Genomic DNA, 14129 nt, shown 5'->3' with positions numbered 1-14129 from the left:
GCTGAATAAAACTTGCCTAGTTATCACAGTCTTATCTGTGAACCAAGCAGGAGTAGCCCATCCTGGATTCCCCCCTTTCACTATTAAGGAGGACTTTCTGTAGTAAGTGCTAGTATTCCATTCTGAGCAGTGATCTATCTGTGTTTGAAAAGAGCAAATAATTAATGCCATATTATTGTGATAAAAAAGGAGCTGCGGTGGCTCAAGTGGTTAAGACGCTGAACTGCAGGCTGTGGAAGGTCAGTAGTTCAGCAGTTCGAGACCCGAGTTTCCGCATGACGGGAGTGAGCTCCCGTCTTTAGTTCCAGCTCCTGCCAACCTCATTATCAGTGTCTTAATATCAGTGTCTTAATATCATTATCACTTGCTTATAGTTAATTTGCCATTATGACTAATTTCCTAACCCAAGGCAGGAACTTCTTTGTCTCAGGCATCCTCAGATTTGTTACAGGCAGACATAGAAATCAGACAAAGATGCTAGTGTTCAGATATTTTACATAGTTCATCACTGTAGATCACATCCCTTTACAATACAGGCAAGATTAAGCTGTTGTGAACATTTTTTTGGTTTACCAAGAAATTAATCAGTACCTTAGTAAAAGAAAAAACTTATCCTACAAATCCAACAGAGATCTTAAAAGTTCTGTTGCCTGACAGGGACCTTTGCCTGGCTTTTGAAGAAGAAATAATTACCTTTTTCCTATTGCTTCCTTGAAAGGCAGATAATCACTGGATTACGCTTGGGTTTTTTACAAGGTTTGTTTGTGATAAAACACACCATGCCTCTAATAAAACTAAGGTAGAGAAAGTGATCATGGTTAATAATGATAGAGTGTAGATGAAAGGATGACAAATGTGTTTCCCTCCCCCTTCAGTGGTTTCTGGATCGAATGGCTGATGATGACTGGTGGCCTATGCAGATTCTAATAAAATGCCCAAATCAGATTGTGAGACAGGTAAGAGGAACTGACTACGGAATGTGCTGTGTATATATGTATAATTTCATCATACAGTAAAAACTTTATTTTCCAGAATGTTTGGTTAACTGGCATCATTCATAGGGGCAAGCTTCTCCCCTTCAGCCACCATACCCCCTGCATCTTCAAGTGGGTGTACACCCCTGCTCCTGCCTCTTCAGCTGGCCAGTTTAGTGCCTCCAGCCATTGATGGACTAACAGCCATATGGGCAGAGTGCTATGCTGAAGATACTGAAATCACCCTATCTCTTCTGTCAGCATACCTCTACTGACAGAAGAGGCAGAAAGGTTGATTTAATCTATTTCAGCCCCCCCCCCCCAACACTCATGTTTGTTAATCCATACTGTTCCGTGATTTGAAAGAGTCAATGAGACCCTTCCTAAAAAAAATAATTGCTGGAATCATTTCAATCTGGATTCAGGCCAGGATTTGGGGTGGAAACAGCTTTGATTCGCCCCAAGTGCTAACCTTCACAAGGAGAGTTACAAGGAGAGTGTGTCCCAGTTGATTCTCCTGAACCTCTCAGCAATGTTTTGTAAATTTTTTTAGTTAAGAAGAAAGTTTAACAATGCCACAGCAAGGACATTATATAAAAGATCATTGTAGATTAATACATCTAAATGAAAATTATATAAAAGATCATTAATTAATAGTATTATTTGTTTAAAACCAGACTGTTATTAAATTAGTATACATAAATATCATTGCATCCTCAAAGGAAATCAGTCTCTGGCTTAATATTTTACAGATGTTCCAGCGCTTGTGTATTCATGTGATTCAGCGACTGAGACCAGTCCATGCCCATCTTTACCTGCAGCCAGGAATAGAAGACTGGTAACGTATTTTGTGCGCAATAAGTTTTTAAAATTATATCAGCTGTTTCAGAGACTGTTTTTCTGGAGGTGAACTATTTAATCATTAAGGAAAAAAGTATTCTGAACTTTCTGTTGCAAGCTTTCCCCTTCGTTCTTTTTATATTGCTTTGTGTCAGAAGACTGGCTGAAGAAATTTTAAACAATTTCCTCATTTTTAAAAAGTTTTTAATTGGCATAACTTTTTGTAATCTTATTTTTCAGAGTTGAGTTGTATTTTGATTTGTGACAAAAGCAAAAAATGAAATTATTGTGTAATTTCCAGAAGAATTCATTGGGACAATCTCAAATAAATGTGCATAGAATTGCAACCATAGTGATGTACCATACACAGTCACTATCTTCCCATAGAGAAAATGTATAGCAGAGATTTGAATGAATACAAAATCCTGCTGTGTGTTACATCTGCACCACATTGTTTGCTAAAGGTAGCACATTATGCATAAATGTAGGATTTCTGAGCATCATTTTAGATTGGGCCAAGATCACCTTGCCTCCAGAGAATTTTTAAAACTGTACACTGAATGACACAAGTTGAAATGTGTTTTCAGTTCGGATGACATGGATGGCCCTGTAGAAGATATTGGTAGTCGCTCATGTGTAACACGCTTTGTGAAGACTCTGCTGTCAATTATGGAGCATGGTGTTAAACCTCACAGTAAACATCTCACAGAATACTTTGCCTTCCTTTATGAATTTGCCAAAATGGGAGAAGAGGAGGTGAGTGAGGAGGTACTCTCAAAAATTGTGTGGGTTCAGCTACTTGTTTTTGGGGGGCCATACAGGCAAGCATGTTGCTCACACAGTCTTATGTTCTCTGGTTTCCAGAGCCAGTTTTTACTTTCACTGCAGGCTATATCAACAATGGTCCATTTCTACATGGGAACCAAAGGACCTGAAAATGTAAGTTTATACAAACCTTGTACTAGCCTTGGGCAAAGCTGCATTTTCATTTAGCCTTATACTAGATCACATAACATTTTAAAATAGCTAATTAAAAATATGGCTTTTAAAGCACTGTCTTTCAAACTGTATTTTGGGTGACTTGGAAATTCAGCAATAGCAAACAACCTTCATGGAAGGGCATTTCCCCCCCCCCCGCCCTTCCCCCAATGTTCAGTCTCTTTTGGCTTAAAGGGACCTAAGAGCAGCTTATTTATTTTTAGGTGTTTTTACCCTGCTTTGCTCCTCTGGGACGCAAAGTGGCCTACCAAAATGCAATTTAGATGAACTGGACCTCTTGGGCCAGTTCACTAACAGCCATAGGCGGTGAGCCATGGGCCAAGAGCCAAGGTCCCTTTGGTTCTTGGCCAGGCTTAAGTACCAGCAGCAAGATGGGAAACACAAACTCAGCCTAAACATTTACACGGCTGGCAGAAGTGATCCCAAGATTCCTCTCCCCTCGTGTATACAAGTTACCCCAGGGACTTTGACAGCAGCAACCTGCAGCAAGGATTATGTACACTTTTTTCCTCACTACTGTTCAGCCGCAAGTTGAAGTGCTGTCAGAAGAAGAAGGAGAAGAGGAAGAGGAGGAGGAGGATATTCTTTCTTTAGCAGAAGAAAAGTACAGGCCTGCTGCACTTGAAAAGATGATTGCTCTTATCGCTCTCTTGGTTGAACAGTCTCGCTCAGAAAGGTAAGAAGTGTACACATGGAATGACTTCACTGTTTGCCTTTGCTTAAACCATGTGTAAGTGCACTATGTAGATCTGATGTAAGCAAACGTAGGCAAATGCTCATGCCTCTGTTCTTTGCCAGCATGCCGTTAAGCAGAGTTGTTAATGGAGGAAGCTCTAGCAAGGGTAGCAGAGCTTCCATCTGTCAGAAGTCTATGGTGAGGGCTTCACCCTGCTCAGTTCTCATATAAGTGCTGGCTGACCTGATAGTGAAATTCTATCCTGCTAAAGATTTTCTTCACAGGATGTGGAAATGAGACAAAGACGAGGAAATTTAGGAAGGTTATCCCACTAATACAGCTGTCAGGGCGGGCCATGAAATTAAATTTCTCCTGCGAAACTGCCATTCTGACCTCCATTGGAGACCTCTAGTTCTGGTATCTGTATCTACATCTTTTCCTCTGTATGAGAGGAAAGAGAGTCTGTGGCTTGGAGCTTAAAGTGCCATTTATTTATTTATTTGATTAGATTTATATACCACCCTCCCCAGTGGGGTCAGAATGGCCATTCTGTTGGTGCAGCAGCAGCTCTTCCAGCAGAACAACTTTGCAGAGGCCAGTTCTTCATACCTGCTGCAGACCCTTAATTTTCTCTCTGCATTGTTCCTTCGGGTCAACTGACCACAGGAACATAGGTTTCTAGGGAGGGGCACAGAAAGCTAAAGTGAGGGGAAAAGTTGCCTTCCTTTGGCATGACACCACCCCTGGGGCTTAGGATCCAAGCTGGTATGTTCAGAATGTATTTATTGGTTTACCATGTACTTGTATTGCTTCATATTGAGAGACAGCAGTGTTTGTATTACAGCACTGACTCTTAATAACAGGGTTATTTCCTGTGAGAGATGCTGTACATACGTTTCTTCCCCTATGAGATAGGTGCGAGGATGTTACACTGTGTACTGAAATAGTTTCAGCAGAATATTGGAAACTGGGCATCTTGGTGGTACATCTCAGATTCAGTGCAGGCTCTGGTAATTGCAGTCTTTTCCCTGACTTTTGCTTGCTAGTACCTTGTCTGGCCCACTCAACAGGACTGTTTGACAAGGGGACACACATGAATCTACCTTTCACTGAATCAGACCCTTGGTCCATCAAAGTCAGTATTGTCTGCTCAGACTGGCAAGAGCTCTCCAGGGTCTCAAGCAGAGGTCTTTCACGTCACCTACTGCCAGATGCTTTAACTGGAGATGCTGGGGATTGAACCTGGGGCTTTCTACATGTCACTGAACCACAGCCCCTCTGTGCATTGTATGGAACCTCCTAATCCAGTTTTATAGTGGATTTGGAGAGTAAAGAAGCCAGACACTTGTGAACTCCCCCATCAAGAAGTGTTCTTAGGTTACAGAATGCCAGTTAATGCACTGGCTGTCATACCTATTTGTTCCACACATTTTAATGTTGTGGAAGAGTGGCACAACACAAATCTGTTTGCTTTAGTTTACTATTTCTACAATGCCTTTTGAGAAAAAAATACAGGGAAAACATACTCTTGATTAATGACACATTCAGACTATAATATGAACACAATCAGTACAAAAGGTATAACGTAATAGGCTATAAGACCTGAACCTTGAAAAAAATAAGCATATAAAACCTAACCTTGCTTAAACAGAAAGTGTTACTCCTCTGTTAGCCATCTGGGCTGAGAGGATTCATTTGCCAAACACCTGTTTGTGTAATTTGAATGGCCCTTTTCAAGTATATAGCTTGGCCTCCGTAAGCAATACCTACAAATGGATGAGGAAATTTGTATTAGAGTCTCAGGGTAAGAGTATAAGACTGTGATCTTCTTCGTGGTCTCTGTGCATCACACCCTTGGGAATACTGCGCCTGCGCTGAACCTTCTCGGTACCGGTAGCTAGCAAAAGGGATTTTCGCGCCTCTCCCAGGTCACGCGCCGGCTCCACTGCACATGACCAAGGAGGGGCACACAGATCCCGCCAGTTCTTTTCTGACCGCCGCGCTGGTAGGACGCCTTCTGCCTCGGTCTGTTAAGTACCAAATTTTTTACTAAACTTGCGTTTAGTTAGTTTCCTTTTCTTTATTTTTGTAGTTAGCATTTTTCTTCGGTGTGTTTGTTTCTTGTTTTTACGTTTCCCCCCCGCTGGCCTATGGCCCCGTGGTGGGGTTGTTTCAAACGGTGTAAGACTTGCGGCCTTAAAATATCCCCCACCGACGGGCATTCGCTTTGCCTCGTCTGTTTAGGGGAGAAATTTGTATTAGAGTCTCAGGGTAAGAGTTTAAGACTGTGTTCTTCCCATCATGCCCCCTTTTCTCACCCTTGTGCCGGGGCTGTCCCATGAGGAAAACCTAAAGGACCCAGTTCTTGTTTGGTCCTCAGAGAACCAAAGGTACAGAAAAGCATTCCTTTAGGCCTAGTTAAAATGATCTTAGGGAAACTGGAATGCAAAAAAAAAAAAAAAAGATACTTGATTTATCTGTAACTTAATTATGGCTGCTATATTAGCATTGGTCCAGTGCTGGAGCAAGTCTGAAATCCCAGCAGTCTTTTGTGACTTCTTTGTGACTACATTTTGGGAATCTTTAAATTAGAACTAAAGAAAGTGGGGGGGGGGGATTTTTAATAGGTTAAATTGACCAAATGTTAACCCTAAAGACTGGGTTATTTAGAAGTAGTTTCTAAAGATTGTATCCAGAGAAGAAGCCTTTCTTCTGGCGGAAGTATGTCAGGAGAAAGCTCCACATTAGTGCAGTGGAGACATAGGATCCAAGCCAATCTGACGCTAGTGATGGTATTTTTTGTATGTTCTTTTTTTCTTTCTGTTTTTATTTCATGTTAAGGTTTTTTCCGCCCATCGTATGTGTAATGACATCTTAAGCTATTCATTGAACATTAGCATTCTAGTAGTACTAATGGTGGTATTTTAGGTTATTTCTAACAATCCATTAACCTTTACAAGTTTTAAAAAAGGAAAGCATCTCTGTTTTTTCTTGATTGTAGAAATGAATTTGTCCCATTTTGTATATTTTAGGCATTTGACTTTATCCCAAAATGACATGGCAGCATTAACGGGAGGCAAGGTAACATTATCTGGACATATATAATAAAATATACCTGACTGTTTTGTAATGTGTATTTTTTGAGACATTTGCTGCAACAACATCTTTGTGCATATTCCAGGGTTTTCCTTTCCTGTTTCAACATATCCGTGATGGAATTAACATCAGGCAAACCTGCAATCTTATTTTCAGCCTCTGTCGGTACAACAACAGGCTCGCAGAACATGTAAGTCTCTGCTGTTGTAGATTCTGTTCATACTGGGAACTGAACTGGAAAACCAATTCAAGTGTTATCTAATCATTGACCTCTCAAATTAAGATTTTGTTTCTGTTGCAGATTGTATCCATGCTTTTTACCTCCATAGCCAAGTTGACTCCTGAGGTATGTAACTACTTCTATCTACCAAACTATTCACTGATTTTTCCCCAAGTTACTAAAGGTGTACATGTGCATTCTTCCACATAGAAAAATGATAGTTTCTTGTTTGATAATCCGAGTTTGTTTTATAGTCCCATCCTTCCTTTGGCACAAGGGCGTACAGTTAGAACAATTTGTCTGAGGGCACTTTTTAAATTATTTTTATTTGTACCCTTCCTTGGGCTGTGGTTCCTAGACAGGCAGCACAAAAATTGTCAAATTAAATAAAGTAGGTGGCCTTTTTCTGCAACTGAGACTCCAGTGTCCATCACACCAGTGTTTGGACTCACAGGAAGTATCCTTGGCTTTCTAGCCTAGCAGGAACTACTTCAACCAGTTCATAGAAAGATTCACCAATAAATGTATTAGAAAATTGTAGCCGCCCAGCTCTGATATTGGGTATCTCCGGCCTCCACTCCTTTTGAGGAGCGTTAGTCTGAGAGAAAGTAAGCTTTGTGGTTGAGTGGGGATTTGAAACTGAGTTTCCCCAATCCTAGTCCATTAACCCCTATACTAAACTGGCTTTTGTGCGCAAAGTTTCTGTGCAACTGCTTTCATTCCCTCAGGTCTCTGTAGTATTATACATGTCTTTGTATACAGAGCACCTTCGTTCATAGGCATGCATGCATGCACTCCTCATCGTAATATGAAACATTTAACTAGCAGTAAATGACAAGCTGCATCTGTTTGACCTTGTGTGGTGTGCACAGGCATAATTTTACTTTCATCAAAAGAAAGACAAGCCAGTTAGATTTACGAGCTCAGTGTGTTCACTGATTACAACTGCAGTAGTTGCATACAGCTCTGAATATATCTTGAGGTGCTTTGTGGTCGCTACAGACTACAGCTGTAAATTTTACAGTTACTGAACGCTGTATGTAGCACACAGGAGTAAAAGGTCTTCAAGGCAAGTCTGGGATTTCAGCATATGATTTCTCTTGTCTTATTCAGTGTAATGTTTGGGGGATTCTTTTACCACTGCAGGCAGCGAATCCTTTCTTCAAGTTGCTGACTATGCTTATGGAATTTGCTGGTGGCCCTCCAGGAATGTCCTTTGCATCTTACATTCTGCAGAGGATATGGGAGGTACAGTATGTCGAACTGAAGTAGAGATTCAGGTTTTCTTTGCCCTTAGTGGTATTTCAGCAGTGAGACAGAACAATCTTCAAAGAAGTGTATGTGCTTCAGATGTTAAATGGGCTCAGTTGGACAAGCCTTCTCCGTCTCTCAAGGAGCCTTTAAAATAGTTGGTATTATCTCTCCTCTGATATGTAGTCAAGGACATCTAGGTGCAGATTTCCTCTGTTGGCTTTCTTGCTATTCTGGTGAATTGCATTATATTAAAGTAGCAGTTTTGATTAATTATTATAGGAGCTGGCCTTTGAGTTTTGAGGGAGATTTGTTTTCTCTTGTTTAAAAAAAAGAAAAAAATATTAGTAATTGGGGAACTAAAATTGTAAATTGAGATGCCATTGTTTTCTGAAGTTTGCTTTTAACTTAATTATTTCTCTAGATTAACCTTCATTTAGTCAGTTTTGGTGGCGATGATGATGATGATCACTCTCACTGTCCAAAAGGAATTGTTAAAAAGCTATTATCTTGATGCTAAGCTATATAATATGACCTCCATCTCTTGGGTTTTTAGTGGTTCTGTTTCTTCATCCTGTAGTTTGTAGAAATTCCCCACCATGTTTCTTTGTAGTTTTTAGAAAATGCAATAATAAAAAATCCCCTTCGGGGGGTAAAGAAAAAAAGAATTAATGATTACTGCCATCCATTGCTTGGAATGAAAAGCTTCTGACCACCTGGCACTGAGACTTGGAGAAACAGCGTGTGTTCTCTTTGTCACCGTCTCCTCCCAAAGTGGCTGAAGCAAACAATACAATTTTCATTGGGGGAGGGGGGCGTGGTAACTCCAGTTGGCTCCAGATCTTCAAGTAGGTTAGACAGAAGCCCTGTTATGGCTGTTGTCCTGTGAGTTTTCAAGGAGAGGAAAACATGTTTTTCAGTATGGTGGTTTTGATATTGAAGAATTGCTTGTCTAGATACTGTTCAGGCCCATCCTTGGTCACCCACAGCCTGCGCAGAAGGATTGCAGGTGGTATGAGTGAGTGGTCAAGTCCTTCAAGTGGGGGTGTTTCAAGCAAGTGATTCCCCGCCAGGGGAACTGAGGTGGTGCAGTCCTGTAAGAATCACTGTCATCTTCAGCCATTTAAGTTGGCTCAGCAGAATTCAGAAATTTAAAAATTGTACCTACAGTCCCATGTGTAATAGATTATCTGTCTGTGATGGGGACAGACAGAAAACTCGTTAGTAAGTGAGAAGGGACTCTGGATCTGACAGGATGCTCAGCACTGTTGCAAAACTTTGTGTCTCAACGTAGAAAAGCCATTGCAGTTTAACATGTAAAACTAGATGAGGTTCATAGAGTACATGTAACCAAATACTATCAAACAATCGTGCATTATGAAGAGCAGCACCTATACTGTATTTTGATTTAATTCCTTTCAAAGCAATTAAGTCATTTAGACATTGGTCATTGGCCAAATGTGTCCCAGGTGTTCCTGTGTGAAATAGACGAGGGGATAGAATGTCTGGTGGTGTTAGGTTGATCTTGTCATTGGAAAGGCACTTAGCAGCTCAGTGGCTAGACTGTCCACTTCCGAAAGAGAAGAAAGAAAATGGGTTTATGGTTCTGTGATCCCTTCTTGTTCACTGACGTTTCTCTTTGCCTTGTTTTTCCTAGGTGATTGAATACAACCCTTCTCAGTGCCTAGATTGGCTAGCAGTGCAGACGCCTCGAAATAAACTTGCCCACAGTTGGGTGTTGCAGAATATGGAGAACTGGGTTGAACGCTTTCTTTTGGCTCACAATTACCCTAGAGTGAGAACTTGTAAGTTGTTGAAGAAAAACATAACTTTCTGCTGTTTCATTTATTATGTGGATATGAAGCATTGCAGGCTGCTTTTATTTGGTTAATAACATGTTAAATGGGAATGAGGGTTTGTTTGTTTTTTGCTTATTTCACGTTCAGAGTGGGGTAAATCACAAAGTTTGCAAATATTCACTTATAAATTGTCCTACCATTTCTGAATTCTGCTGAGTTACTGCATGCTCTTGAACCAATGTAATTGTATTTCTCCTGTGGAAATGAGAATGAGGTTTTATCACAATCAGTCTCTAGAGAGAAAATGCTAATTTGGGAAGGTTTGGCCTATTCATTCAGATAGCAAGCCTGGTGTAATGGTAAAGAGCGGTGGACTCTAATCTGGAGAACCATGTTTGGTTCCCAACTCCCCCACGTGAAGCCTGCTGGGTGACCTTCGGCCAATCACAGTTCTCTCAGAATTCTCTCAGCTCCACCTACTTCACAAGATGACTGTTGTAAGCTGCTTTGAGACTCCGTAGCATAGAGAAAAGCAGGGTATAAAAACCAGCTATTCTTCATTTGTTTGTTTTCGTTTTTTGCAGCTGCAGCATACCTTCTGGTGTCCCTTATTCCAAGCAATTCATTCCGGCAGATGTTCCGATCCACCCGTTCTCTTCACATCCCAACTCGAGACCTCCCCCTCAGCCCAGATACCACAGTTGTCCTTCACCAGGTCTACAACGTACTTCTTGGACTCCTGTCTCGAGCTAAGCTCTATGTTGATGCTGCTGTTCATGGGACTACTAAGCTGGTGCCCTATTTTAGTTTCATGACTTACTGTTTGATTTCCAAAACAGAAAAACTGATGTTTTCTACCTATTTCATGGACTTGTGGAACCTTTTCCAACCAAAGCTTTCTGAGCCTGCCATAGCCACCAACCACAACAAACAGGCCCTTCTCTCTTTTTGGTACAATGTCTGTGTCGACTGCCCTGAGAATGTGCGCCTTATTGTGCAGAACCCTGTGGTGACCAAGAACATTGCCTTCAATTACATCCTAGCTGACCACGACGACCAGGATGTGGTGCTCTTTAATCGCGGGATGCTGCCTGCCTACTATGGCATTTTGAGGCTGTGCTGTGAGCAGTCTCCTGCATTCACCAGACAGCTGGCTTCTCATCAGAATATCCAGTGGGCCTTCAAGAATCTCACACCACATGCAAGCCAGTACCCTGGGGTAAGTCTACTTATGTGGAAGGGAAGCTAGAAAAACTGGCATCTGCAAAGGCAGCTGGCCTCATTGCAGAGGAAGCATGTAAAACTCTGGACAAGGTAATTACTACTTGTATATGAGGATCATTTTGAAGAAGAATTGGAAGGTGGGTGTGCCAGCCCCCCAACCCCATTCATCACTTGCCACTCTTACCCTTGAATGGGCAAGGGGAGAGTTGGTGTTACTTGGAGACCAGATTTGGCCCTGAGGCCTCCAGTTGTTGTTCATCCCTAATTCCAAAAAAGGGAATAAGGAGTTAAGAAGCCCACAGTGTACATACTTCTAAGATGTTGTTGCTAAGTTGAAAGCCTTGGATGAGTAGATTTTCTAATTCACAAAATATACTTGTGTAGAGTTTCTGTGAAATAATGAAAAGGACTTGAGATTTTGTCCATTAAGATGATTGGTTTATCCTCGTGCTTGTTTTGTTTGTTTAGGCAGTGGAAGAGCTGTTTAACCTCATGCAACTATTTGTAGCACAGAGGCCAGATATGAGAGAAGAGGAACTGGAAGACATTAAGCAATTTAAGAAAACTACCATAAGCTGTTACCTCCGCTGCTTAGATGGACGGTCATGCTGGACTACTTTAATAAGGTACATGAGACTTAGACTATTAATATAGAAAGCTAATCCTAGCTATGGTGACAATTATAGTTCTTGCAGTATGAGATACCAAAAAGTGACCCCCCCCCCTGATTTATAAAAATCTTGGAATATGTTCTCCATACACCCCAAAAAAATGTATTGGAGGGTGGGAGTTGTTATAAAGGGTGCTGAGGTTGCTCTAACAGCTCTCAGCGCAGACTGGCAATAGTTGCCCTGAATGTCCCTTCCATTTAGGGATATGCATTTGGGACTGTCTGCCTTACCTTCCTTATCCATTAGAGTCTCTGTGATATGCACAGCCATGAGATCCATTCCCACCCTCTCCTCTTAAACCTGCTGCCATGGCCTGACCCACTTCAAGGAAAGAGGCAAAGCCCCCACTGAAACATACAGCTGGCAGGGCAAAGAGCTTCCTGGCACGACTTTGCTCACAATCAGGGTCTTGTTAAAGCTGTGCTGCAGCTCAGGTCAAGGGGCTTCATTAGCATGCCAGTGCAATATCCATAAGGGCTACATCTACAGAATGCAAACAGAGCACACGTAGCTGCTTTGCACAGGTGGCAGCACAGTTTATGCAAGATGCTGTTTGATTGCAGAGTCCCATAGGAGACTATTTTTGCCTTCTGGCACCATGTTTAAATCAGGCCAAGAGTGTCTCTGGGGTAAGAAAGATGTAAATTATGTTGTAATTTGATCTTTGAAGTGATGATTCTGAAATAGTGCTTTACTGATTCACAATTCTATAGTAATGCTTTTTTGCATATTTTTAAATGCTGGGGAAGTTACTTTTATTTTGGCATTTCCTTATGTGACCATATGAAACTGGTGTCGAACTCATTTCTTATGAGTAAATTTGATGTAAATTGGACTTTGGCGAGCTGGGCCACGTGTGTCCAAGTTTATATCTCTGCTACCTGGCATTATATTTTATGACACACGTGGCCCAGCCCGACAAAGTCCAATTTATGTCAGATCCAGCCCTCATAAGAAATGAGTTCGACACCCCTGCTTTAGATCTTGGGCCATTTACCCCAGTATTACCTACTTTGGCAGCAGCGTTCCTGGGTGGAACAGAGGGAAGCCTGTATCAATAACACCCGTTACCCAAAAATCTCTTTATTCGAGATACCAAGACAGAATCTATGACCTTCGGCTTGCAACACATGTGCTTCTGTCACTCAGTTGTGGCCCCTTCCCTAATTGATGCCCATTCTGTTATTCCTCTCAGTTTTCCTATTCATTCTGAATGGGACTTTTTAAAAAACCCTGTTTTTCCCTTAGTGCCTTCCGAATATTATTAGAAACTGATGAAGATCGGCTTCTTGTTGTGTTTAATAGAGGCTTAATTTTGATGACAGAGGTAAGGATATTAACTTTTTTTTTTCACTTCATTGCTGGTGATGTGTCACAGAATAAGGCAGGGGTGGCTAAACTGCGCCTCTGGAGTGCATGCAGTCCTTGGAGCCCTCTCCTGCAGCTCCCGAGTCTTGCCACCACCACCCTGGCATCTCCCTCCTGCTTTGAAAGCTGAGGGGTTCTCTCTTTTCTCTTTTCTTTCCAAGAGTTGGGTGGGTGGGCAGCCAGGGCCTGCTCACTGGCAGCTAAGCCCTGCCTCCAGCTCCCAGTAGCCCTCAGTTGGGCCAGGACAAGCTGGGGGTAGCATGTGCTGCCTCTTCTTGTCGCTGCCGCTGTTGGGAACCGGAAGGGTAAGCCCCATTTGTCTTGCAAGGTTGGCATCTTCTTCTTTGGAGCCGTGGCTGTTTGCAGAGGAAAAGTAGGTTCGGGGGGGGGGAGTATTTTGAGGCAGTAGAGTAGACAAAGCCCTTCCCTGATTCTGCTGGCGGCGCTTGCAAAGGCTTTGGACCCCCCACGCTGACTGGGAGGCTTGCAAATAACTTCTTGCCTTACTGCCCTATGAACTTCCCAGGTTCCTATGCAAAATCTCTACATTACAATCAGCAAGTAAATGGTTAATGGGTCTTCTGTCCACTGGAAGTGTGAGGGAACACCCCCCCACACCTCAGCATGTGCTTTATGCAAACACTGTCCTCATTAGAGTGAAGGGTTGTGGGGGGTGAGCAGAAACCTTGTGAAAACTGCAGCTGGGGGGCATGGAAGATGTTCTAAGCTTAATGGTTGGAGTGGTTGGAAAGTCCACAGTGAAAGATGCAGTTGGGATATTTGGGTTGGGTTATTTCTTAAAATGTGTGTCTGTGTGTGTTTTGCTCCCCTAAAATAATCCATGCCTCAGCTGCCTCGCTCTGCTCTCTGGCTCCCACATTTCCTCCTCCTTCCCCTTCCTCCCTCCTCTTTAACTCGAAAAGTTGTCAGGTCCATTGCAGACTGCTGGAGCTGGCTTGTTCTCTAATGGGGGGTGGGGGTGGGAGGCGAACAGCAAGTGAGAAAAAAGCA

The 14129-nt window shown here is 42.2% G+C and overlaps 1 protein-coding gene across 1 annotated transcript in view; it reads left to right on the top strand.

Moving 5' to 3' along the window:
* The window catches only part of USP34 (ubiquitin specific peptidase 34), a 132353-nt gene that overhangs the window by 103307 nt on the left and 14917 nt on the right, over positions 1 to 14129 (top strand). Inside the window, exons 58-70 of the mRNA XM_015425498.1 lie at positions 876 to 956; positions 1727 to 1812; positions 2402 to 2570; positions 2679 to 2753; positions 3338 to 3489; positions 6522 to 6570; positions 6671 to 6775; positions 6887 to 6931; positions 7952 to 8053; positions 9714 to 9861; positions 10440 to 11074; positions 11548 to 11705; positions 12999 to 13077. Of these exons, the coding sequence (XP_015280984.1) occupies positions 876 to 956; positions 1727 to 1812; positions 2402 to 2570; positions 2679 to 2753; positions 3338 to 3489; positions 6522 to 6570; positions 6671 to 6775; positions 6887 to 6931; positions 7952 to 8053; positions 9714 to 9861; positions 10440 to 11074; positions 11548 to 11705; positions 12999 to 13077 (1884 nt within the window). The remainder of the gene's footprint in view (positions 1 to 875; positions 957 to 1726; positions 1813 to 2401; positions 2571 to 2678; positions 2754 to 3337; positions 3490 to 6521; positions 6571 to 6670; positions 6776 to 6886; positions 6932 to 7951; positions 8054 to 9713; positions 9862 to 10439; positions 11075 to 11547; positions 11706 to 12998; positions 13078 to 14129) is intronic.

Source organism: Gekko japonicus, unplaced genomic scaffold (genome assembly GCF_001447785.1).
Source record: "Gekko japonicus isolate JY-2015 unplaced genomic scaffold, Gekko_japonicus_V1.1 scaffold480, whole genome shotgun sequence".
Lineage (NCBI taxonomy): Eukaryota > Metazoa > Chordata > Lepidosauria > Squamata > Gekkonidae > Gekko > Gekko japonicus.
Note: the sequence above shows the minus strand (reverse complement) of the source record. Positions and strands in the feature narration are given on the sequence as shown.